The sequence below is a fragment of the Dasypus novemcinctus genome, chromosome 2 (assembly GCF_030445035.2).
Source record: "Dasypus novemcinctus isolate mDasNov1 chromosome 2, mDasNov1.1.hap2, whole genome shotgun sequence".
Taxonomy (NCBI): Eukaryota; Metazoa; Chordata; class Mammalia; order Cingulata; family Dasypodidae; genus Dasypus; species Dasypus novemcinctus.
The window spans coordinates 80,787,031-80,813,972 of NC_080674.1; the positions used below are offsets into that span (position 1 = coordinate 80,787,031).

At 36.5% G+C, this 26,942-nt stretch overlaps 1 protein-coding gene across 1 annotated transcript in view; it reads right to left on the reverse strand.

Moving 5' to 3' along the window:
* HOMER1 (homer scaffold protein 1) overlaps nt 1-26,942 on the reverse strand; it is a 157,566-nt gene that overhangs the window by 31,842 nt on the left and 98,782 nt on the right. The window contains exons 6-8 of the mRNA XM_058275367.2: nt 11,103-11,259; nt 4,322-4,432; nt 3,562-3,642 (exon numbers count right to left, since the gene is read on the reverse strand). Of these exons, the coding sequence (XP_058131350.1) occupies nt 3,562-3,642; nt 4,322-4,432; nt 11,103-11,259 (349 nt within the window). The remainder of the gene's footprint in view (nt 1-3,561; nt 3,643-4,321; nt 4,433-11,102; nt 11,260-26,942) is intronic.

Consider the following 26,942-nt stretch of genomic DNA (forward strand, 5'->3'; position numbering starts at 1 on the left):
TTGTTAGGGATGGCTCGGGTGCTTGACTGCCTGAAACAGTGACGTAATGCAGAAAGAACAGAGACTTTGGGATCAAATAAATCTAGGCATTATTACTTTCTAGCTAAGTGCCTGCAATAAATTTCTTAACACTTATAAACTGCTATTTTCTCTTTGGAAATGGAGATTCCACACTGTTCCCCCTCATCCCAAAGCAGCTGGATTCATAGAATGGTAGAATCAGCTTTTGAAGACTCAAAGTAGTCTTAGTTCCAAAAGGAGAAGTGCTTCTATTAGGAGACACAATGATTCCATTGAACCGGAAGTTAAGACTGCCCCCTGACCACTTTGGGCTCCTCATGTCTCTGAATCAACAGGCAAAGAAGGAAAGAAGATTTGGGTCACCCACAAGGCAAAGAACCATGACCAGCTGAGGTGCTTGCTAAAGGTAAAGGGAATATGGAATAGGTAATGGAAGAAGGTATAGTTATAAATAAGAACAATGACCATGTGACCAGTTACAGACATGAGGACTGTAATGGTCATGAATATTTCTTCCTTGTTTTGTTATGAATACATTTGTCTATATACATAAAGAAAATACCTTTATTTTCTTCCCTATCTTATACCTTTATTATATAACATATATTAACTTTATGTCACAGTATTTAAGTTATAATATATCAAGTTTAAGAGTGAATATTAGGCGGCGGACTTGGCCCAGTGGTTAGGGCGTCCATCTACCACATGGGAGGTCCGCGGTTCAAACCCCGGGCCTCCTTGACCCGTGTGGAGCTGGCCCATGCACAATGCTGATGCACACAAGGAGTGCCCTGCCATGCAGGGGTGTCCCCATGTAGGGGAGCCCTACTCGCAAGGAGTGCGCCCCGTAAGGGCCCAGCGGGAAAAAAATTGCAGCCTGCCCAGGAATGGCGCCGCACACACGGAGAGCTGATAACTCAACAAGATGACACAACCAAAAGAAACACAGATTCCTGTGCCGCTGACAACAACAGAAATGGACAAAGAAGACGCAGGAAATAGACACAGAGAACAGATATCCGGGGTGGGTGGGGGGAAGGGGAGAGAAATAAATAAATCTTAAAAAAAAAAAAAAAAAAAGAGTGAATATTACCCAAAAGACTTGCACCCTCTTCTGGGTAAAGACTGCATTACCAGTTGTACATAGGACAGCTGAGTGCTGTTAAGCAAAAATGACTATTACTGTTTTTATTTGGAGATTAAGTATGGTTTAAGGTGATGTGTATGGTTGCAAAGTTGAAAAGGGGTGGACTGTGATGATTAAGTTCACGTATCAACTTAGTTAGGTTATAGTGTTCAGGTGTTTGGTCAAGCACGCATTGGCCTGATTGCTACTGTGAGGATATTTCATGGATTTAAATCATTAGTAAGTTGATTTCCTTCAACAGGAGAGAAGTCTCATCCAATCAGTTGAAGGTCTTAAAAGGAGAAGTGATGATTTCAGCAATCAGAAGAGAGAATTTCCATCTCTACTTCAGCCAGCCAGCTTCTCCTGGGGAATTCATCAAAAATCCTCATCAGAATTCCCAGCTTGCAGCCTGCCCTATGGAATTTGGGCTTGTGCATCCACAGTTGCATGACACAATCCTATAATAAATCTTATAATATTTACATTACATATATATCCAATTGGTTCTGGTTCCCTGGAGGACCCAGATACAAATACCATATTGTAGGACTGTTTAAGTGAGAATGGGGTCTAATGTATGTCAACTGCATACAGCACGTCCCATACATGGTAGCAAAAACAATGAGAATGATATACTAGACTGAATTTACCCTACTTCTTTCAGCCCTGATTATGTGCTTCATAGTTTAGTTCTAAACCAAAGTTTCTCCATCTTGGCACCAGTGACATTTTGGGCCAGATTAATTTGATGCGGCATCCATTGCCTCTACCTACTAGATGACAGTACCTCTTCCATGGTCATGAAAATAATGAAAATAAATTAAAAAAATTTATTTCCCACACATTGTTTGCTAAATGTCTCTTGGGGCACAAAACTTTCCCAGCTGAGAGCCACTATTCTATACAAAGTATAGGCATACAAAATTTTAATATGGCAAACTAAAAAGACTGCTTAAGGCTGGTGATATGACAGTGGAAGGAAAGGGAAATATTTCATTTCAACTGGAACCTGTTGAACCTGTTTTCTTTAATGAAGGACCACTATTGTGACAGAATTTGGCAGTTAAAGGGAAAAGGCTTTAGAATTTGACTGTCTCCATTTAAATATAGGATGGACAAGTTAACCTCTCTAAGCCTTGGTTTCCTCATCTGGAGATAGTAAGAGTAAACTGCATTATTATGACTAAGGGACCTAATGTAAGTAAAGTGCTTGGCACAGTGTCTGATAATGTGAGTATGGTGAGCACTCAAAAAACCTTGCCCATTATCATAACCCAGGTCTTCTTTCCAATCCTGAACCTTCAGCTCTGTATAGGTTGAATTATACGTAAGATCTTAATCTTAATCTTGATACCTGTGGGTGTGGACCCACTGTAAATAAGACTTTTTATTATCTTTTCTTTTTTCTTGTAATAGGACCTTTTGAAGATATTATTTTTAATTACAGTGTGGTGAATTGAAGATGGTGAGCCTTAATTCAGATTACTGGAGGCCTTATAAACAGAGGCCAGAAATCATAGAAGGAAGGAGAGGACATCATCATGTGACAGGAGGCAGAGACACAAGCAAAGGATCCCCAAGACTGTCAGCGGCCAGCACCAGAATGCTGCAGTCTTCAGGGTGAAGCAAGACTTGATTTTGGATGACTTTTTGCCTCGAAATCATGAGTCAGTACGCTCCCACTGTTTAATCCAATCCGATATGTGGTATTTGTGAAAGCTACTCTGGCAAACTAAGACAAGCTCCTAATTATACCTCATCTCCCAAATCCTTCCTCTACACATGTACTTATTTCTACTCCAAACTCCCTTCTTTACTGAGTTAGCTGGCCACAGAAATATAAGAAAAGTGCCTGAACTGATAAGAGAAGACTTTGGTAATGGATTTCAAAAAATCTTCCATAACCAGGCCAACTATTACTGACATAAGATATGGGTAAATTAGAAGCAGGAAACATACTATTTATACAGGGAAAAAGTGAGTAAAATTAATCAGACTGAGGAGAGAATAAGAGTGCCAACCTGTGCTCCTTTTATTCAGGCACAACTGTTGCTGGAACTGATGTATTAGTTCAGTATATTAAAAAAAGAGAGTACCTAAATTGAATGAAATCCTTTTGAGAATTTTTGAGGATATTTTATAGGTTAAAAGTAGAAATTTTCAAAATAATTTACTAAAGGCAATTTATAAATGACCATCTATGATGATTATAAGCTACCTACATGAAATTACCAATAATTTTTGAAGAATCAAAGATTAGACATGTATTAGTTAGGCATGAATCTGAAGTACAGGAAAAGAAAAATGAAAGAATCTACAAAATGGAGCTTAGGAAAAAAAGTCAATAAAATTGAAAGACTGAGTGGTGCCTCTCTAGGCAGAAATGGATAAAAAAAAATTTTATAGCTCACCTGTAGTTTCTGAGTCAAAGAGTCCCTTTGTTCTTGTAGTTCTCTGGCATTATCAATTTCTTGTTTTAATCTTTCTATTTCCTAGAAAGGTAGAGCAACATCTTTATAACAACAACATTTAAACTATATCAAGGAAAGGAAAGGCCTTATTTTTTCCTGAAATTATTATCACAGTCCTAAGAAATAAGATGATTTTAAAAGCACCCATTTATACTGTCTCTTTATAGGTATGTTGTCTAATTTAGTATAATCTTAAGCAACAAACAACAAGTTTAACTTGGTAGTTCAGGTATTGTACTGTTTAGAAACAACAATCTGAACTCAATGACATTTTAAGATTGCTTCAATTTTTGTGGATATAGTGTTTTCCTGGAATATTAAATCTTTCGAATGGAAACCAGAGAAAGCAACAGTTTGTAAAATTCATTTAACCTTCAATCATTTTCTCTGGATCATATGAATGTAACTCTCTATAAAAGGCAACACGCATATTATTATGTACCAATAAAATTGATTTGTTGAAAAACTTTAAAAAAAAAGGCAATATGCAATGTCTTGGTCTGATTGTCTCATCATAGTAACAGAAACAGTTTTGGGGAATATATGAACAAGCTTTAATACCACTCAAGAAAACTGTCATCCTTAAAAAAAACAATACATCCTTGCTTTTTTCCATAAGTACCTTTAAATTTGACATAAGTTCTACTATTTTATACTCGTATATTTGCTAAATTACAAAGGGGTGAAAAGCAGCAAATACCTCTTCCTTCACTTTCAGTGTCTCTTCCAGTTCTTGTATTGTCTGATTTAATTCTGTCTTATGGGTGTGCACAGCATTTGCTTGACTACTAACACATTCAAGCTCAGTCACCTAAAATTAAATAAAAAGAGGTTAAATTAAGTGACAATTTCAAAGGACTTCTTGCTTAAGCTATAAGAAGCCCCTATTAAGAGGATAGTAAATTTTAAATTAATATATGAAAATTAAATTTGATAAATATTAACATAGAGTAGAATGAATAGATTCTTTAAAGATACAAATTTAGGACAAAGGGGAAAAAAGGAAATAATTACTTACATGGCTTGGTCATGGAAAAGTTAGGAAAGCTTAAAATAAGCAATTAATGACAGTAGAAGGAATCCCTTTAATCAAAGTCTTCTTTGAAAATTCCCTGTAAAAGCATATTTAAAATCTGATCTGTAGAGCCATCTATCTACCCTCCATCTGTAGCCCTTAAATTAAATATGGACTCTGAAAGCTGGCCTTGCAGAACTCATCATTTTTTTAAAAAGTACATTTCCAAAATGCAAGAGAATATAGAAGAAAATATACACTTAAAATTTAACTTAAATCATTCTATGCTGGAATGACTTCATATCAATAGTACAGTGGTAAAAGATAACTTTTTTAGTCAATTAGAAATTACTGAGGGCCCAAAGAGCAACACAGTAACTCTTAATGAGCATGTGATATTTTCTGGGAGAACATAGAATACTGTCCCTAAAAGCTGTTATCACAAAAAGTGAGTCAATATATACAGAAGTCAACATAAACACACACACAGCCTCATATAGCCCTTTGCACACATCAGATTCTCAATAAATTTTGTTTATACCATTGCTGGGTATATACCCAGCAGAACAGAAAACAAGGACACAAATGGATATATGTACACCAATGTTCATAGCAGCATTGTTCACTATCGCCAAAAGTTGGAATCAACCCAAATGCCCATCAACAGATGAGTGGATCAATAAAATGTGGTATATACATACAATGGAATACTACTCGGCTGTAAGAACAAATACACTACAAACACACGTGATAACATGGATGAATCTTGAGAACCTTATGTTGAGTGAAGCAACCCAGGTATTGAAGGACAAATACTACATGACCTCAATGATATGAAATAAGCAAGCTGCCTCAGAGAGCTAGAGACTGGAAGATAGGCTTACAGGAAATCAGAGGGTGGAGGAAGGATGTGAGCCGATGTCTGCAGGGGTGGAATCTATGATGAGATGGCACTAACATGGAGTTGAAGAATGTCAACCACCACACCATGGAGCCTAGAGTGCCTACAACTGAAAGCAGGAGGATTGCATCCAGTATCCATATGGAATCTAAGCCCCCTCTTGACATAGATGTGCAATGAACACAACCAATACAAGGTCCACAGAGAAAATGTGGCATTAGTGTGGGAAAAGTGGCCATGGTGGCTGCTGGGTGCGGGGAATGGGAGAAAGAGATGAGATGTGGAGGCGTTTTTGGGACTTGGAGTTGTCCTGGGTGGTGCTTCAGGGACAATTACCAGACATTGTAGATCCTCCCAGGGCCCACTGGATGGAACGTGGGAGAGTTTGGGCTATGATGTGGACCATTGACCATGACGTGCAGCGATGCCTAGAGATGTACTTACCAAATGCAATGGATGTGTCATGATGATGGGAGAGAGTGTTGCTGTGGGGGAAGTGGTGGGGTGGGGGCGGTGGGGTTGAATGGGACCTCATATTTTTTGAATGTAATATTTTTTAAAAATGAATAATAAAAAAATAAATTTTGTTTGACCAGAATACTAGAATATGAAGGAAACAGAAAAGACCTCCCTATCATTTTCCAAATATTTAATTACCCATCACATTCTCTCTGCCTCTCACCTCACTTTCTTCCTTTCTATATCTATACCAACAGCCTTATACAGAGCCCTATCACCAAGGCCTAAACAAAAGCAATGGCCTTCCAGTGGACTCATAAACTTTGCCTACTTTTATCTATTTGCAAACTATTAACAGATTCATCTTTCATTGTGTGACTTCCCCACTCAAAGTCTTTTAATGGCTCACTCTTATTTACAATATCAAATCTAAATGCTCAAAGTCCTACATATTCTAGCCCCACCATACTTAACCATCCTCATTGCCCAAGGCACCCAGAGTATGGTTTCAATTAAAAGCAGCTAAGTCTCCTTGTCCTAATATCAAACCATGTTAATACCTATCTTGTTTAGTTAAGTCAATTGATATTTGACTCTCCTTCTCCTAAAACAGGGGTTCTTAACCAGGGGTCCACAGACCCCCAAGGGGTCTGTGGAAAAATTTCAGAGGGTGTGTGAGGTTGAATTGAAAAAAATTAACTTATTATCTTTATTTTCTCTCACCTTTAACTGAAATCTAGCATTTCCTTTATTTATGAATGTATGCAATAAATCACAGTAGTATTCATTTCATATCATATTACAGTTGCTGCATATCTTGAAAAATCACTTACGTTCACCCATATTTTGAAATTACAGTAGTTGTTGAGTGTCATAAAACTATCTGCCATTACATTCTGAGGTGTCCGTGGTTTTCACCTGACTGGCAAAGGGGTCTATGGAACGAAAAAGGTTAAATACCTCTGTTCTAAACTATTCAGACCCTACTAAACCCTCAAAACTCAGCTCAGGCATACTTTCTCCTGCAAACCATTCCTATCTACTCAAGCCCTTACAGTTCTTCCATCCTTTGGTCCAAAAAACTAAGCATCTTTTTTACATCTCTTGGTAATTATCTTATTATTTAATTTAAAATTGTTTTCAATGTCCAAGTAGATAATAAATTCCTAAGGGAACTTCTAGTTCTAAATGATGTAGTAGTTTTTATTGGACTAACTAGGCAGCAATTGATAATTCTGGACAAAATGTAAATTAACTATTTGAAAGCCCTTGTGAGTGACCAAATCAGGCGAAAAACTGAAAGAAGGCATCACATTGGGCATGACACATACTAACACATCTTTTCGTTGGAACTCAAGTGGAAACCTGCAATCTTGTTGCCCTGAGGAGTCTGAGGTTTTGGGGGCTCCTCAGAACTGCTGGGACAGCTGGAAATTGAGAGAAACCCCCAAATATGCACACTGATCTTCTCAAATCTTTAACTGACCATTGAACTGAACATGCCCAGGGGAGAATTCAAGGAATTCAGAGGGTTGGGAAACAGCTGAAAGGCTGAAAAAAGCTGAAATAAAGAGTCTGAAGTTCAAGTTCTGCCAAATTAGAGGACCTTAGGCAAACATCTTAAGCTTTCTATTTAAAATCCCAGAAAGGCCGTACCTTACAGACTCCCCACAACTAATAAGATAGGGAATTAATAAACGGATCTGGAACCTGACAAGGAGTCCACATGGACATCAGTAACCCCCAAGATGGCTGCTGGAGGATCCCCACCCCCGGGTTTCTGCTACCCAGAACAAAGACTCCTTCCTGAGAACAAGGAAAAGCCCAGAAGTTCTGTAGGAAATTTATAGTTGGGTCCTCATGGGTGGGGTAATAAAGCAAAACAGCAAAAAGCTGGAACCCCCTCCCCTGCCATTAGCAAAGGGCTGGAATAATTAACAGTTTAAAAGCCAGGCACAAACTGGAGCAAGGGCTCTCTCGCCTTGCTCTTTTTGCCTACAGATCTGTCTTGCCCTCTGTGTGTCATTTTCACCATTTTTCCTCCACCACATGGCCACGCAAGTAAATCTGGGGATTTATAATCTATAATGGGAATTGTAGCTTGTAAATCAGCCCTCTTCATCCCCTTTCTCACTACCTGGGACCCCTGCTCTGTTATTTTTGTTATTTTCTCCCATTTCTCTTCCCTCCCTACTTGAATAAATTACTGGCCTAACTCACCCAGTGTGCGCTTGAAATTTCTGCAGCATAGGCAAGAACCTAGATAGAATCTGGTAACACTAGGACGAAGGGCAAAACTGAAATAAATGAACTCTAACAAAGCATAAGCCCATAGCTCTACAAATTCAAGGTAGTTGACAAGTAATTTAACTGCCTGCTAAAATAAAACTAAACACTATTCAGAGGAAGATAACAGAATCTATGGTCTCTATAACATCCCATTTGCATGTTTGATTACAAAAAGAAATTAGACATGAGAATAGAAAAATGTAATCTCTAGTCAAGACAAAAACTTGTGTAGAGAAATCAACCCACAAAAGATGAAATGTTAGAATTAGCAGAAGAGCACTTTAAAATAACTATGATAAATGTACTAGAGTCAATAGGAAAAGAGGGATATAATGAGTTAATAAATGGGAAATTTCATGATAGATTTAGAAACTGTAAAATGAAAATCAAATGAAAATCCTAGAATAGAGACTATAACATCTGAGCATTTTACATCAGATAGGATTAATAGCATATCAAACAGGAGAATAAAAGTTCAGTAAACTTAAAGACAGGCCAATAGATTTCATTCAAATGGAAGCACATAGCGAGCAAAGACTGAAAGAAAAAAAAAAAGAGCAGTATTAATGACCTATGGGACAGTAACAAGTGGTCTAACAGATGGGTAATTAGATTCTAGAAGGAGAGAAGAGAGGTAATAGGGCAGGGAAAAAAGCCACATTTGACAAAAATACTGGTTCTAAAATTTCCAAATATGATGAGAAGAGCGTGTGGGAGAAGCAGCCTACAAAGCTAAGAGGCTTGGTGAGAAAAATACAGAGAAAACCACATCTAGGCACACCAAGGTAAAATGCTAAAAACTTATATAGAGTCAGAATCTAGAATATAGGTTACCAAAGGAAGGGGTAGGGGTAGGGATTGGGAAGTTAAGGCTTAAAATGTACAAAGGTGCTATTTGGAATGATGGAAATGTTTCGGTAATGGGTGGTGGTGATGGTAGCACAACACTATGAACATAATTAATAGCACTGAAAATATATATCTGAATATAATTAAAAGGGGAAATGTTAGATTGTATATATGGTCATAGAATAAAATTTCTTTAAAAATCCATGCAACTACACTACAAAAACAGTGAACCCTAAGTTAAACCATCAACTTCAATTAATAGTACAATTATAAAAATGAGCTATCATCAACTGTAACAAATGTTCCACAAGAATGCAAGGTGGTAGTGGTGGGAGAGTATATGGGAATCCTGTACTTTATGCATGATTGTTCTGTAGATCACAACTTCTCTGATAAAGAAAAAAAAAATCTAAAAAACAATCTCACCAACATAAAAAAACTGTTAAAAACGAGTGATAATAAAGACTCTTAAAAAGTTTCTTTTATACATTATATATAGAAGAACAACAAAAAGAATGATCAACTTCTTATCAGAAACAATGAAGACTAGAGGACAATGGAATGATATCTTTTAATTCTGAAAGAAAAAATTTGTCAGCCTAGATTTTTATATCCAGCAAATACATCTTTCAAAAATGAAGTTGAAAGAAAGACATTTTCAGTTATACAAAAGCTGAGAAAACTTATTGCCAGCCCACTGTGGATAAAGAAATTACAAAAGGAAGTTATTCAGGCTGAAAGGAAATGATACTTGATTGGAGAAATTCAGATCTACAGGAAGAAAAGAAGAGTACTGGAAATTATAAATATGTAAGTAAATAAAAAAGTCTGTTTCATTTCTTAAATTAAATTGACTTTTTCCTTTCTTTTTTTTTTTAGATACCCGAGCTGTGGGGGACTGAACCTAAAACCTCATATGTGGGAAGCCAGCACTCAACCACTGAGCCTCATCAGCTACCTGAGTTGGTTTTTTTCATTTGTTTGCGGGTTGTTTGTTTTTTGGAGGTATTGGGAACTGAACCCAGGTCATCCCATATGGGAATCAGGCATTCAACTGCTTAAGCCACATCCACTCCTATCAATTGACTATTAAAAGCAAACATTTCTTAAGGGCAAGGATTATACAATAAGGAGACATAAGAGCTTTTAAATGAATATGTATTGGCATATGACTTAAATTTTCATGACTTATTTTGATACATAGAATGATCAGATTTCTTACTCTCCCTTCCTTCCTCTAATATATTTCTATCTTACTTCCCTTCTCATTTTTGTTTTCTTAAACTTTTCAAAGTGTACACTGATTTAAGTGCTTTCCCTATTGTCTGTGAAGAGTGCAATTCTTTGGTATCCTTTTTAGAAAGGGCAATTAGTGGTATCTGTCTCCTTTGGGTGGATGGATGTATTCTATGCCTTGAATAAAAAATATTCCTTATAAGTAATAATTGGACTTCTGATATTAATGGTATTGAAATTCTCAATTTCATTTTCTGCCCCAAATCTCTAATATTAGGAATTTTTATAAGGAATTTTCTATGTTTTCCAAATTATGTTCCTTCTTTAAAAAAACAGTAAAACTAAAACAAAAGCAATTATTGACTGTACAACTATATACCAATTAATTATCTCAATTAAATTTCATAGCAATTGCACAGAATATACATTATTATTTCCACTTTATAGATGAGAAAACTGAGTTTAATTAGGGGAATAATTTACTAAAGCTAATAAAGTGGCAGAACTGGAATTTGAAATCAGGTATTTTTCACTCCAAAAGCCTACATATTTTCATTCTCATTAAACTATGGAAAATACATTTCTGAACCAAACAGCCTCATTATACAACTCATATGTTTTGACAACCAATGAATAGCCCCTAAAGGGGTCCCTGTGCTGAATCTATATGCAAATTTCCTCCAATCGAGGAAAGCTGTTAGCCATAGGTTCCTAGAGCAACTCTGAACTTACCCGCTTGTGCAGACGTTCTGCTTCCTCTTGATAGGCAGCAAGTTGCTGTTTCCATTGTTTCACATTGGCAGTGGACTCCAACAGGGCTGCAGTAAGTTTGGCATTATTTCCTTTGAGGGTAGCTAATTCAGCCTCCCAATGTTTGCTGATTGCTGAACTAAAAGAAAAGAAAAAGAAAATTCCAGCCATTATACCAAAGTGACAGCACTACTCAATTCTTTTATAGGGTTTATAGTCCAAGAATATTTCAAAGACAACCCCGAAATAACAAATACAAATATATCACTGAAATGTTTCCAGTGAATAAAACCTAAAGTAAAAAATATAAAAAGTATCAAAGTTGCAGGCTTAAAGTAGTAAAGTTCCCACCTTCATTATTTATTTTTTATATATATAAAAATATTTTTTTAAGATTCTTTTTTTAAATTTTTTAAAATTAAAGTTAATAGATCCCAAGGAATGTTACATTAAAAAACATAAAAAAACAAGAAACATAAGAGGTTCCCATATAACCCACTCCCCAAACCCCACATCATTTCTGTAAATTGTATTTTATTGAAGATACATACATCACAAAAAAATGTTACACTAAAAAACAGAAGAGGTTCCTGTAAATCCCCCACCCCCCCACCCCACTCCTCCCACATCAGCAACCTCCCTCATCATAGCGGCACACTCATCACACTCGGTGAAAACATTTTGGGGCACTGCTGCACTACACAGATAACAGTTTACCCTGTAGGTCGCACTCTCCCCCAGTACATTCAGTGGGTTATGGCAGGATACATAAGTTCCAGCATCTGACCCTGCAATATCATTAAGGCAACTCAAAATCCCAAAAATGTCCCCACATCACATCTCTTCTACCCTCTCCCTGCCCTCAGCAACAACTGTGGCTACTTTCTTCACCTCGATGCTAAAATTTCTTTTTTACTAGTCACAATAGTTTTAGAGTAGAATATCAGTAAGTCCACTCTAGTCCATATTTTACTCCTCCATTCTGCAGACCCTGGGATGGCGATGTCCCCTCCACCTCTAGATTAAGAGGGGGCTTAGATTACACATGGATGATGGATGCAATTCCTATGCTTACAGTTGTAGGCACTCTTGATTCCCTGGTGTGGTGGTTGACCATCCTCAAAGGATCCCCACCTTCATTATGACAGATGGATTTATCTAGAGAAAAAGGGCCTATCCTTTCTTTGAGAGATAGACATTATAAGCTGAAAAATATCTATAAACAAAACTTAACACTGATTATATTCTTTAAAAGCATCAAAACCTTAAGTATAATTTCATCCCTTACTGAAAGATATTAGGATACTTAAATGTCAATAAGGTTTGGGATATATAATGCAGTATTTCTTTTGAAATTGTTGTTGGTTTATTTAATTTTATTTACCATTTTAAAATGCCTAAAACAAAAAAAATGCTGCAATAAATTGATTTCAGATCATATAAAAAGCCAGACCTAGAAAATAATTCTAATCACTCTTTCTGATATAAACCTAGTATTACGTATGAAACAAAAATAAAACAATCACCTTTTCTCTCATTTAATGTTCCACTTAAGTTACCCAGGGGAAGTGGACTTGGCCCAATAGATAGGGCGTCAGCCTACCACACGCGGCTCAAACCCCGGGCCTCCTTGACCCGTGTGGAGCTGGCCCATGCGCAGTGCTGATGTGCGCAAGGAGTGCTGTGCCATGCAGGAGTGTCCCCCGCATAGGGGAGCCCCACATGCAAGGAGTGTGCCCCGTAAGGAGAGCTGCCCAGCACAAAAGAAAGTGCAGCCTGCCCAGGAATGGCGCCACACACATGGAGAACTGACACAAGATGACGCAACAAAAAGAAACAGATTCCCAGTGCTGCTGATGAGGATAGACGCGGTCACAGAAGAACACACAGCAAATGGAACAGAGAGCAGACAACTGGGAGGGAGAAGGGGAGAAAAATTAAAAAATTAAAAAAAAAAAGTTACCCACAGTTAAGTATCTCAACGAAGACAATTTTCTATTACAAAGATAATACTATTAGTTGGAAAGACCCCTCACTTGATAATTCTCTTCTTAACACTACAATGAGGTAAGAATTCGCTCATTTGAACAATAAAGCTACTTTTCCTTCTCATTATTGAACAGTCTATTCTATTAGTGAAATTCTACTAACTTCATCCTATTAATTAATTAGTGATGCTTACAGATTTCTATAAACTTATGCCTATGTCATTTACATCACAGGAAAATGTTTTAATGAATATATATTTTATAGTAATTTTAATGCATGTTTTATAAAAGAACATGTTTTTTTATCATGAAAATTTCTAAAGTTCATCACTAGCAATAAGATATATGACATCGTGAATCCCCTGATATGATCACTAAGGACGCAACATCATTGCTGTGGTATTCTTGTCAAAAAATGTGTAACAGCAATACAATCATGAGAAAACACCATATAAACCCAATTAATGGATACCTACAAAATAAATGGCTGGTACTCCTCAAAAGTGACAAAATCATAAAAGACAAGGCAAGATGAGGAAAATAGAGGATGAGACTAAGAAGAAATAACAATGAAATGCAGTGTGGGACCCTGGAACAGAAAAGGGACACTAAAACTGGTGAAATTCAAATAAGGGCTGTAGTTTATAGAATTGTATCACTAATTTACTGGCTTTGATTATTGTCTTATGCTTACGTAAGATGTTAACATTAAAGAAGGCTGGGTGAGGGGTATAAGGAAACTATAGTGTTTTTTCTAACCGTAAGTCTAAAGTTAGTTTAAAGTAAAAAGTTAAAGCAGTCCAAAATTCACTATTTGCAAAAAAATTTTTATATTCAATACATCAAAGGACAGAAATCAATATGCTAAGCTATTAATTTAATAACATATTCTATCCTTAAAGAGAGGGTTCTTTTCTATTTCTTCTTTTCTGGGATGATGTTCCAGATTAACATTATATGAATGAAAAGGTAACTTACAAAATTTAACTTTAGTAAGAAACTTCTATTGAAAGTATTATGGGAGAAGAACCATAGCAATAATAAAACATAAGATCTAATGTTTCTTCATAAGAAGTCTTGCATAAGCTGACTGTAACATAACATGATAACAGGACTATGATATACCCTACACATCTATACAGTTAGAACTATGTCTAAACAGTATAAACTATGGAAATCAACAATGTCACTACTCATTTATGATAAAGTACTACTAGTGTTGAGTAGAATATTTCTAAAACTGTGATATGCCAAAAAAAAAAAAAAAAAAAAAAAAAAAGAAAGACTGGCTTAGGTAATCATCATTGGGGAACTCTTCTTAAAGAAGGCACTAAGAGGAATGGATTCCAGAAGGATTTGACAATTGCTCTAGCAAAAGAGTTAGTTTTGCTAGAACAGAAACTGCAATTACCTGAAGGTTCTGAATGAGGTAGAAACAAAACACAAAAAACACAATGCATTAGTCAGCCAGAGGGCTGCTGATGCAAAATACCAACAATCTGTTGGCTTTTATAAAGGGTATTTATTTGGAGTAGAAATTTACAGTTTCTACAGTCAATGTCCTTTTTTTGACCAGGCTGACAGTGGTTTTATTCATACAGCTCTCTCAAAAAGTTGCTGGCTTAGCATGAAGTAAGCAGAGGTCCAAGCCATCAGACAGTATGATTTTCCAGAAATCTTTTCTAGATAACTGCATTTTCAATCCTGATTTACAAGATCTAAGTTTACTTAAGTCCTCAAATAGGGCACTAATATCTGGGAGCTTGATTTCCAGAGGATTGGAATTTACGGAATCAGTTTGTTTCCTTTGTGTCCAACAATTCAATCCTCAGTTTATCTCTCTCATTTACCATTTTGCTATAAGCTGCAAGGAGAAGCCTTGTTTACTATGAGTTTACTATGGAAAGTTCTTTAGCTAAATGCGCAGGCTCGCCATTTTCAAATTCTGCCTTCCAGAAAATATCAGAAGTCAATCTTGCCAAGTCCTCTGCAGCTTTAAAACACAGATTGCCTTTCTTCCAGTTTCATCATTTACTTTTAAGTCCTCATAAAAAGTCTCTTTAGAGTCCATATTACTACGAATAGTCTCTTCAAAGCACTGCAGGTCTTTTCTACTAAGCATCTCACAATTCTTCCAAAAAATAACCCTTACCCATTTATAAACCTGTTACAGTATTTAGGTAATTACAAAAGCACTACACCATTCATGGTACCAAATTCTGTATGTCAGCCAAAGGGATGCTGATGCAAAAAACCAGCAATCTGTTGGCTTTTATAAAAGGTATTTATTTGGGGAAGAAGCTTACAGTTACCAGGCAATAAAGTGCAAGTTACCTTCCACACCAAAGTCTATTGCCACATGTTAGGACAAGATGGCTACAGACGTCTGCAAGTGTCCAGGCTCCCTGGATTCCTCTATTCCTGGGCGTTGCCTCTCCAGGCTCAGCTGCTCTGCTATCTCTACAAAGCCTACTGTAGACTCTCAGGCAAATGGCTCTCTCTCTCCCTCCCCAGGGCTCAATTCTCTCCAGGTTCAGCTGCTCTGCATTCTCCTGTTTGTTTACTTCCTGGGCTCCAGCTCAAAACTCTCAACTCTTGCCCTTTGCCATGTCTTTTCTCTGTGAGTCCCCACCCACCAAGGGGGTAGGGATGCAATGTCCTACTGGCGTGGCCCAATCAAAGCCTTAACCATTATTTAAGAAGTGAAACCTCTGCATCCAATATACTCTAATATGCCTCAAGGGACAGACCACTTTACAAACATAACCCAATATCTATTTTTGGAATTTATAAACAATATCAAACTGCCACACAAAACAAAACAAGAAAATGGAGAAAGGTGCAAGAGCTAATTAAAGAGGGGCTGGACAAGGCTGACAGTCGTGACAGCATTATCTGACTGAGAGGAATAAGTCTAAGTGATCCTGAGCTTTTGGGACAAGGAGTTGTCAAATATTGGAGACTTTGTTAAATATCTGTTTAGCATCAGTGATTAGTTTTTAGACAGGGTGGGTTTAGAACAGCCCAATGAAAGTTTTGATGTGGCTCTCTCCAACCAGAGTTAATTACAAAACCAGGAATGACAGAAATAGAGCATTTTAGGAAATTTCAAATTCAACTTGTTTTGTTTTCCTGTTACAACTTGCTGAGCACATCACACACCAATTTACCTGTTCTAACTGAATTAGAGATTTGTTTTAACAGAAATAGAACATTTTAGGAAACTTCAAATTCAGCTTGTTTTGTTTTCCTTTTACAACTTGCTGAGCAGAACATACACCAATTTACCTACTTTAACTGAATTAGAGATTTGTTTTAACCACCTACTAGTTTTTCCCCTACAAAAAAATGAGTTTTATTTAAACACTCTTTGATCTAGTTTTCAGTCATAAAGCACTTAAAAATGACAACTGAAACCAAATTGAATTTAAACATTTGACATATACAAATATCAAACCCCTTTAAAAATTATAGAGAACAGAAATGATTTTTAATATATATTCCTAAAATCCATTTATCAAAAATGATGCAATTATAAAGTAAGACTACTACTTGTCTTTAGTAGGAAGAATAAAAATAAGGATATTGTTTTGTATTCTATTTCTCAAAACTTATTTTACAGTCATGGTAACAAAATCCATTAGGAATTTAAGAACTCAATATATATCACAATTATTTCAATAATTGTTGTGTGATCTTGGACAAGTCTCTCAACCACTCTAGTCCTTAGTTCTTCATGTGTAAAATACAGAGATTAGACTAGATCTATGTTGTCCAAATGAGTCACTAACCACATGTGGCTATTTAAATTATTTACAATTAAATCAAGTTAAAAATTCAGCTCAGTCAGTCCCGTTGGCCATTTCAAGTGCTCAAAAGCTACACATCGCTAGAGGTTACCTAATGGACAATGTAGATACAGAACATGTCCATTACAGCAAAGAAGTTCTTTGCTATCATAGATGAGCTCTACTTTTCTAACTGGTTTTTCAGTTCTATGGCTATTTTCTTTTCCCCTCAAATTTCCACAACATGTATCCTATCACCTTGCTCCATCTTCCAAGACTGGGTTAAATCTCTTCTAAACAAGCTGGCTCTTTTGAAATGGTCTCTTCCTCCCAACCTGATTCTCATTTTTCTTTCTGTGAATTTCTGCCCCAATTTTCTATGTTCAGAATCTGTCTATAACACTGCATCCTTCTCTTTCATTGATTCAGGTCATCTGCAACAAATATTTTTTAGTTACACTGCCTATCTTCTCAACTTTCTAGCACAGCCGAATGGTTGCTGATCTGTGCAGGCTTGGCCAATACATTGACCGATTAAATGAAAAAATCAAGACAGGTAAAAGGTATTTATTATGAAACAGGTGCAAAACCAACTTAGGATTAAATCAATTAATCTAAGTAGTGGTGAATTTTATAACCCTCAAATCTCAATTAAGTTTTAAATATTAATGAAACATTTTAAATATAACTTTTTTGGACTTCACATTTAGGATGGGATTTTATACTTGGTCTTACTCAGTAGAATCATATGTAGTTTCTTCATTTTAAGTCTGTCATGCATGCATTTAAGATAGCATGGATTTTATCTACGAAATGTAGTAGATCTAGGACTTGGAGAATCTACCAAATACCTGTTTGGGAAAAAAGTTAGTATTCTTGGACAAGATGCCCTGTTTGGTGTAATTTACAAATTAATAAAGACTGGCAAGAATATTTTTTATATGATTAGTCCAAGTACCCATAACACTGCCCTGATTATTTTAAAAGATTTGCCCTCTAAAGTATGTTTTAAGGAGGGGAGCACATTGTCCAAATTCATCCTATGATTTTCTAGTATTTTCACATTTGGTTAATACTTAAGACCTAAGAGGGAAGCAGATTTGGCTCAACTGATAGAGCATCCGCTTACCACATGGGAAGTCCAGGGTTCGAACCCATGGGCCTCCTGACCCATATGGTGAGCTGGCCCACATGCAGTGCTGATGAGCACACAAGGAGTGCCATGCCACACAGGGGTGTCCCCCGTGTAGGGGAGCCCCATGTGCAAGGAGTGTACCCCATAAGGAGAGCCGTCCCACGTGAAAAAAATGCAGCCTGCCCAGGAGTGGCGCCGTACACATTGAGAGCTGATGCAGCAAGATGACGCAACGAAATGAGACACAGATTCTTGGTGCTGCTGACAAGAATACAAGCAGACACAGAAGAAAACACAGCAAATGGACACAGAGAGCAGACAACAGAGGGGGCGGGGGGGAAGGAGAGAGAAATAAATAAATAAATAATAAAAATCTTAAAAAAAGAAAAAAAAGACCTAAGAGGGCTCAAGTTCAAAATACATCTCTAACGAAGATCTTACAACAAAATATACTACATTCTAATGTTGTAATACCTAGGTAAATGTAATGGCCTTTTATTCTCTATCAGTTTCAAGAAGGTAATTTTACAACTTCATGCTTGGAATGGTATTTACTTGTGAGCACATTTCTAAGATTGCTGGGAGCCACAGACATAAGGGGGGTGGCACTGTACCCTTTTGCACAGACCTACACTGAATGCTCAGGAGAAAGACTGGGGGCAGGAAGGGAGACTAGAGAGAGACTCCCTAGAGGAAGGGAAGGCCCATCATTATAGGAAAGCCACAAAGCCCTGCCAGGGCCTTCTCTACGGAAAAAAGCCTTAAGCCCCTGAAGGAAGGCCAGCAAATCCTATGGAGACCCCTCCCTGGTACCTCTCCCTAGCTCGCTTTATGGCTGGGGGAAAAAGTATAAGAATAAAACCCTCCAACCCTGGGGAGGAACAGAGGCGTTCTGGACTCAAACCTTTGGGAAAGGGCAGAAAACTTTTCTATAAGACCCTCAAATATACAACAAAAAAGATGCTCAACATCATTAGTTATTAGGGAAATAAAATTAAAACTTTAATGATATACCACTATAAACTTAATAGAAAGGCGGAAAAAAGGCATCTGACACTACCAAATGCTGATGAGGATGTGAAGCAACTGGAATTGGTGGGAATGTAAAGCAGTGCAGCTGCTTTGAAAAATAATTTGTCAGTTTCCTGTAAATGTAAATAACATAAAACCCAGAAATAGTACTCCTATCCTAGGTATTTACCCAAGTGACATAAAAACTTATGTTCACATAAAAACCTGTATATGACTAGCTATTTTTAGAGTTTTATTGAGATAAAATTCATATATCACGTAATTCAACCATTTAAAGTATAAATTCTATGAGTTTTAGAATGTTCAGAGTTGTAAAACCATCACCACAATCAATTTTAGAACATTTTCATCCCCCCAAAAGAAACACATATACATTAGCAGTCACTCCCAACCACCCCATGTTCCAGCCCTAGGCAACCACTAATGTACTTTCTTTTTCTATAGATTTATCTCTTCCGGACATTACAAATAAATAGAATTATACAATATGTGGTCTTTTTTTTTTTTTTTCCTGAGGTTCTGGGGTGGGGAATTAAATGTAGGACCTTGTATGTTGGAAACTAGAAGTTCTACCACTGAGCCACATCAGCTCCCCTGAGTTGGTTTATTCATTCTGTTTTGCTTGTTATTGTTATTTTTGTTTGTTTTTAGGAGGCAATAGGACCTCCATGTTGGAAGCAGGTGCTCAACCACTTGAACCACATTCACTCCAATAGTGGTCTTTGTGAGTAGCATCTTTTACTTGGCATAATGCTTTCAAGGTTCATCCATATTATAACATACATCATTATTTCTTTACTGTTTATTGCCAAGTAATATTCCATTGTAAAGACGCACCCTATTTGTTGTTTTATCATTTGATATACATTTGGGTTGTCTCTTTTTGGGTGCTACGAATATTCAGATATGAAATTGACTATTTATAGCAGCTTTATTCATAATCACCAAAAAATTGGAAACAATCCAAATGTCCTTCAACTGATGAATGAACAAATATACATACTGTGGTACATCCATACAATAGAACACTACTCAGCAATTAAAAGGAACAAACTTTTGATACCCGAAATAAAACAGATGAATCTCAACTGCATTATGCTAGGTGAAAGAAGTCAAATTAAAAAGACTATATACTATATGTTTCCACTTATATGCCATTCTGGAAAAGGTAAAACTATGGGCATAGATCAGTGGTTGCCGGGGTCTGGGAGTAGGGAAAAGGGTTGAAAACAAAAAGCATGAGAGAATATAATAGTTTGGGGTGACAGAACTCTTCTTTACCTTAATTGTGGTGGTGGTTACAAAACTGAATGTATTTGTCAAAAAACATAAAACTATATACTGGAAAGGGTAAATGTTATTGTATGTAAATTATACTTCAGAAAAGGAGAGAAGGAAAGGATTTCTAAGAACTCTTAAATGCTGTTTGTAACCATAAATTTGCAAACAATTAGAAGAGCTGGAAAATCAGGTCTTATGTAGATGAGGAAAGTAGAATTAAAAATGCAGGGGTATGAAAAAGGAATGGTACATGGACAAGGTATAACGGAAAAATGGTTTGGGGCAGTAAAGGACTGAAACAAGAACAGAATAGAAAAAGATGCTAGAACAAAGTTTTGATACACCACAATTTCTTGTTTACTTAATTTCCATGAACATGTCCCGAGTCCCTGAATATATTAAGCAGTGAGATCTGGACACAGATTAGCTCTTCAATGGACTCCCATTAATCTGTTTCTTTCTTACTCTATAGAGTCCCAATATATTGCTGATTATACTTAAAGAAAATAAACGCCCAAAGTTTTCATATTAGATTAATATTTTAATGCATATTGCACAAAGAGTATAGTAAACCATAACAAATTGAGACATACTAATCCTGAAACAAGAACTAGAGGAGAACATTTTAATCCTAAATTTTTATGCTTCTATATTTTCTAATTCTTGGTTACAAGGTTAATAATTATGTATTTTTAAGACCATTTTGCATCTATCAGAGAACATTCTAGCTTCCTCTAGTTTATGAAATGTTCCTTTATCAGTCTTGCTAAAGTACAGTGTGAAATAAAATTTAGAAAGTAAAATGTTTTTATTTTTGTCAATTGTTTTCTTTGTAGCTTCTTCATATATTTCTTCCACCATCCAGTGTATAAACGCATCTATTAAATAATCTTTACAATTTCAACTTAGAATAAATTGCAATGAGTATCCTGAAAAGTTTTGTGTTGAGCTACCACAGATGTTTTCAATCCTTATATACTTGAATGCTCTGCACACTAATTCTGAAAAGAATAATTTTCCTTTCTTTAATCAACAACTCTAAACATTTGGATTGTTTCCAATTTTTTGGTGATTATGAATAAAGCTGCTATAAATAGTCAATTTCATATCTGAATATTCGTAGCACCCAAAAAGAGACAACCCAAATGTATATCAAATGATAACAACTCTAAGAGATCGCACTCTCCTCACAAGAGGAGATTAACAATAATTAATATCCTGGGATTATTTTCATTCTGATATCAAAATTTTAAGTTAGTACCTTACATTTCTGGAATACTTATTTAAAAAATTGTTAGGGTTCTCTGGCTGCTGATTTGGTCCTTTTTCATAGGTACACTTTTAATAGTTTTTCCTTTAAGCAAACTGTTCATAAAGAAACCACTAAATTGTTTAGTTGGAGATACCAGTGAGTCAGAAGATATATGGAAACACCACTGTGATCTCACGTCTGAGTGCTGGAATAAGGGCAAAGTAATTCTTTGTTTTTGCAACCATTTGGTAAAGTTTCCCTTTAAAAGGGACCAGCTGGCTTCCTGTTTGCTTCACAAATCAGAGGAGCGAGTTAAAAAAAAAAACTCCAAAAACATCATTTGAAACGTACCTTAAATTGGAATTTTGGTTTTCCTTTATCTAAAGTCAATGTTCTGTGAGAAACTAATAAACTTCACTAACTTAGTTATGAAAATCAAGAAGAAAAAGTACTTTAAAGATTATATAACAAATTATAGTCTGATACATGAGGAACACATTTATTTAACCTGTGCAGTGACCCGTACAGGTGAATGTCCTTCGTAGTTGTTAAGAAAGTTGCCCCTGGGAACCAAGACCCAGCATCAGACTCCATAACAGTAACCTCCATGTGTACTTCCTAATAAGCATGCCCAATCACACACAACTGTGAAAAACATTTAGCTAGCCTTTTAAACGAGGATTTAAAAATGGTTGCAATGGGCTTTTTCTTGACATAATCCTTAGTATCACTAGTGAGGTTATTCCTCAAGAAGGTAAAAAAGATGACAAGCACTCTGCAACACTATCTTGTCTCAGGATCTGCCTGTCTGTCTCCTCACTTTCCACTCAGTACCTATGAATACAGAGGTAACCAATTTACTCAGACCATTTTCTGGACTAGGTACTTTCACCTCAGCCTGTTGGTCCCAAGCTTGCTATGTTTAGAAACTAATGGTTTCCTCAACAGTTTAGGGCCAAATTTTTTTTTTCTTAATAACATTTTAATTCCTCATTTAAAGGAAAGAAATACCTCTTAAATGAAAACAAAGGAACTTTTCATTATTTATAAGCAGTATTTATTATCACAAGGAATTCAATGAGTAGAGATTTCAGGTTTTGCCAGGCAAACAGTCTAGTAAACTAAGGGATTTTTCTATTAGATTTAAATGAAAGCCTCAATTTATCTCAAAATGCTTAACAAGGTGTCTTTCAAAGCTTCCTAGAATTTTGGCAACTTGTTAATTTATGTATCAGGGTACTCCTAGGGGTCCTCTTATCAGACGTTCACTTTGTTCTGTTCTTTATGCTCCTATTGGCACCTGCTTCCAACCTGCTGCTTCCTCTAACCTCTGTCAAAGTTTTTAATATCTGCTTTGACAGTCTTCTGAGTCCTACTTTCTCATCTCAATTCCTTCCCTGTGTTATAATCCATCATCTTTGCACACAGCCTGGAGTGTCTAGATTAATAACACAAAGCACAGAAACTGATGGCTACAAGTAAACAGAACGATATATGCTTGTTGGTAAGGTTTTGTTTTTTTTTTTTAAGATTTATTTTATTTATATCTCTCCCCTCCTCGTTGTTTTGTTTTTCGCACTTGCTGTCTGCTTTCTGCATCCACTCACTGTCACTGCATGTTCTTCTATGTCTCCTTGTCTTCTCTCTACTGATCCTGGGATGCTCCAGAGTGGGAAAGAGGAGATCAATCTCTCATCAGATCTTCTCCCTGGTCTGATGCATCTCTTATTGTCTCTCCTCTGTGTCTCTTTTTGCTGCATCATCTTGCTGCACCAGTTCTCCATGCAGGCCAGCACTCCTGTGTGGGCCAGCACTCCGCAAAGGGCAGCTCTCCTGTGTGGGCCAGCTCACTGTGCGGGTCAGCTTGCCTTCACCAGGAGGCCCTGGATATTGAACCCTGGACCTCCTATATGGTAGATGGGAGCCCAAATGCTTGAGCCACATCTGCTTCCCTGAAAAAGTGTTAAAGGCAGTTCCCACAATTAACTGGAAATCACTTGGTCATACTGTTGGTAACATGGTATTTAAAAATGAAATGGAATTTAAGTACCAAACAGTGGCTTGGGAGAAATTCCCACAGACAAGAGTGGAACAGCTTTTAAAGGGGCGCTGTATTACCAGTGTTATTGATGGCACAGAGAGATGATATTGGTAGAAAATATGGTCACAGATTAGAGTCAAAAAGTGACTCAGGGAAACGGACTTTGGCCCAGTGGTTAGGGCGTCCATCTACCATATGGGAGGTCCGCGGTTCAAACCCCGGGCCTCCTTGACCCGTGTGGAGCTGGCCCACGCGCAGCGCTGATGCGCGCAAGGAGTGCCGTGCCACGCAAGGGTGTCCCCCGCGTGGGGGAGCCCCACGCGCAAGGAGTGCACCCGTGAGGAGAGCCGCCCAGCGTGAAAAGAAAGAGCAGCCTGCCCAGGAATGGTGCCGCCCACACTTCCCGTGCCGCTGACGACAACAGAAGCGGACAAAGAAACAAGACGCAGCAAATAGACACCAAGAACAGACAACCAGGGGAGGGGGGGAAATTAAATAAATAAATAAATCTTAAAAAAAAAAAAAAAAAAAAAAAAAAGTGACTCAGAAGAGTTGGACTCTAAATATGAAGAACACCTTAAAACATTTATTTTATATATTGTACATATAGTACACATGTACAAAAGTGGCATTATTAAAATCTATGTCTAAGTAAGTCTAAAAGAGCCTTCACAGTCATAATCTAATTGACAGTGTTTTTTTTTCTTGGTGGTATATAAAATAATGAAAGACAAAAAGAAAAACTAAAAATGAAAAAAAAAAAGAAAAAAGGAGCTAAATTTAAAAAAACAATGATGGTGTGTCTTACAATCAAAGCCATCTTAGATTAGATAAAATATGGAATTTTACTTAGCTCTGGTATAGAAAATAAAACACTATTGACTTTTCAGAGGTTATAAATTAATCTGAAACAAATTACTTCAAAATGTGTAATGTACACCTTCCTCAGCCTATAAATATTTCTGAGTTGTGAAGAACCTTATGTTAAATATACACATTAAGCAAGAACCAACTGTTGAAAACAAGCATGAAACTGTACTGAATAGTGGTTAAAGGCACAGAATCAGGAGTCTGATTACTTGATTCATACTGTGGGTCCAACATTTGCTAGTGAAGAGATTTTGGCAAATTTTCTCACTTCTTTACGTCTTGGTTTCCTCATCTGTAAAATCAGGATTAATACTAACCATCCTGCCATTAGCTATGAAAAAGCTAGAGATTTAACATCAACTCTTTTAAAGGGAATTTTTTTTGTTTAGTGATGTGAATAATTTGAATAGATTTCATCTTAAATTTTAAAAGATTTAAATCAAACCCATGTCAGGTGTGAACTCAATGATACTTCATCCTCCTTGAGTATAGAGATATATTATTTATAATGAAGTTTAAACCTTTGGTATGGACCTCAGAATAAATTTATCAAGTTAGTGAAGGATGAGAAAATAAGTAAAATAGACATAATTCCCATAAAGAGGTAAGGTTGATTTCTCATTGAAAAGGAAAAGGGAAGCAGCAAAATCTGAATTGAACTGAGATATGTTTACCTCATAAAAACATCCTACACTTCAGTGCATAGTTTCCCATTTGATTTTAGAGGGCACAAAAAACTTTAGTTCTTGTTCACAGAAGTGGAGAGATCCATAAACTGCCCTTAGAAATCCCTTGGCTCCCCTAACTGTGCTCCTAGCAGTAACACAGCATTCCTATATTCTGAAGAGTAACTTTCATTGGAGATGGCTCTATACTGTAATATTAGTACACTGCCTTCTGTGGTCTTTGCCATGTGCTCTAATGTAACTGTGATTGAGGAATGGAAATAACAAGGGTGAAGGAGACACAGGTGGACCGAATTTTACTTCTGCTGTTAACTTTCACTGCCAGCCTGTACCAGCTAATGCTCTCAAACCTCCAAAAGAGATTCCCTTTGAACATTTAAAACAGTCTCTTCTCTTTAAAGTAAGAAGCATGGGTACCAAGTTTTTGCTCAAGTTATTTATGATAGGCTAAAACTGCTCCACAGGTCTTTAAATATTTTCGTGTAAATTATACTTTCCCTATACTAGCTAATTTGGAGCATAGAGCCAGATCTTAGGGAAAGGAATAAAAAGCTGCTCAGTGGATCTACTGCTAGTTCATAGCAAGAAAAGAAAATAATTTACTCAAGTTGGTACTGTGAATTACACATCTACTACAATCATACAAGTCAATATTTGTATTGGTTTCTCTTTTATAAAAACTGATCATTGACCAAAAGCTTTCTTTGGAAATTTATTCATAGTACAAGGTTAGAATTATCCTATTGGGGAGATGTCTTCAAGAAAACAGTCTTACACACTAAGTGAAAAATTGTTTCTCTCAATTCTTATGAATATACATCTATCTCTTGCAAAAAATGAGCGCAATTAATTTCAAGCCTGTCTTATTTACACAGTAAAAGCATTATAGTCATTGTAATTAATCAAGACAGAAATGAATATTTTTGTCTCTTCATCTAGTTTCAGAGGCTAAAATAAAATGCCTCTGTGTTCTTGAAAAGTAAGTCACTTAAGGAAAAGTCAGCCTAAAATTCTTTAGCACATTATTTAGTATTGTTGCTCAAAAACATTATAAATAACAGAAATCATGCTAGGCATTGGCAGAATTTTTAAAGTGCTATTAACAGATTTTGCTAAAGTTGAAACTGGGTGGAAATATATGGCTGACTTTACAGTAAAATCTGTTTCCCAATTTCCTGTCATGAAAACTTTTATTCTTTTAGAAATGTATCAGTCATTTTACTGGCCACTATATTATACTCAGAATCAGAGTATTCAGTTCTTTCATTTTGTATTTCAGTTTAAATTTATTTTTAAAGGGACGGCCAGGCTCAAAAAATATCATTTTATGTTACATAAATGTTTGAGTAATAGCATGGGCAAAATTTTACTTGTAACTTCAACTGCTTGCTAGTTGAGGCAGAATCATCACTACCAATTTCATTTGTTAAACACATATATGAGCTATAAATATTCAAAGTTATAGGCCCCTGACCAAAAGGAGTATTATGCAAATGGACTTTAAGGAGGTGGAGATGGTAATAGGTGAATATAGCTCTGAATTAATAATAGTTCAATCCAGTACTGATTTATTATATATTATCAAGAGAAGGTTTTTTGAGTCCCCCTCAAAACTGCCTTATCAGTATGGATAGATGCAAAAGCCTGTTGCCACTTGAAGAACTGACTTTACTGGCCAAAGTGATGAAGTCTGGCTGGACTCCAATTCCAGGTTAGTTCAGCAAGAGTCATTCATTTTAGCTACAGGAA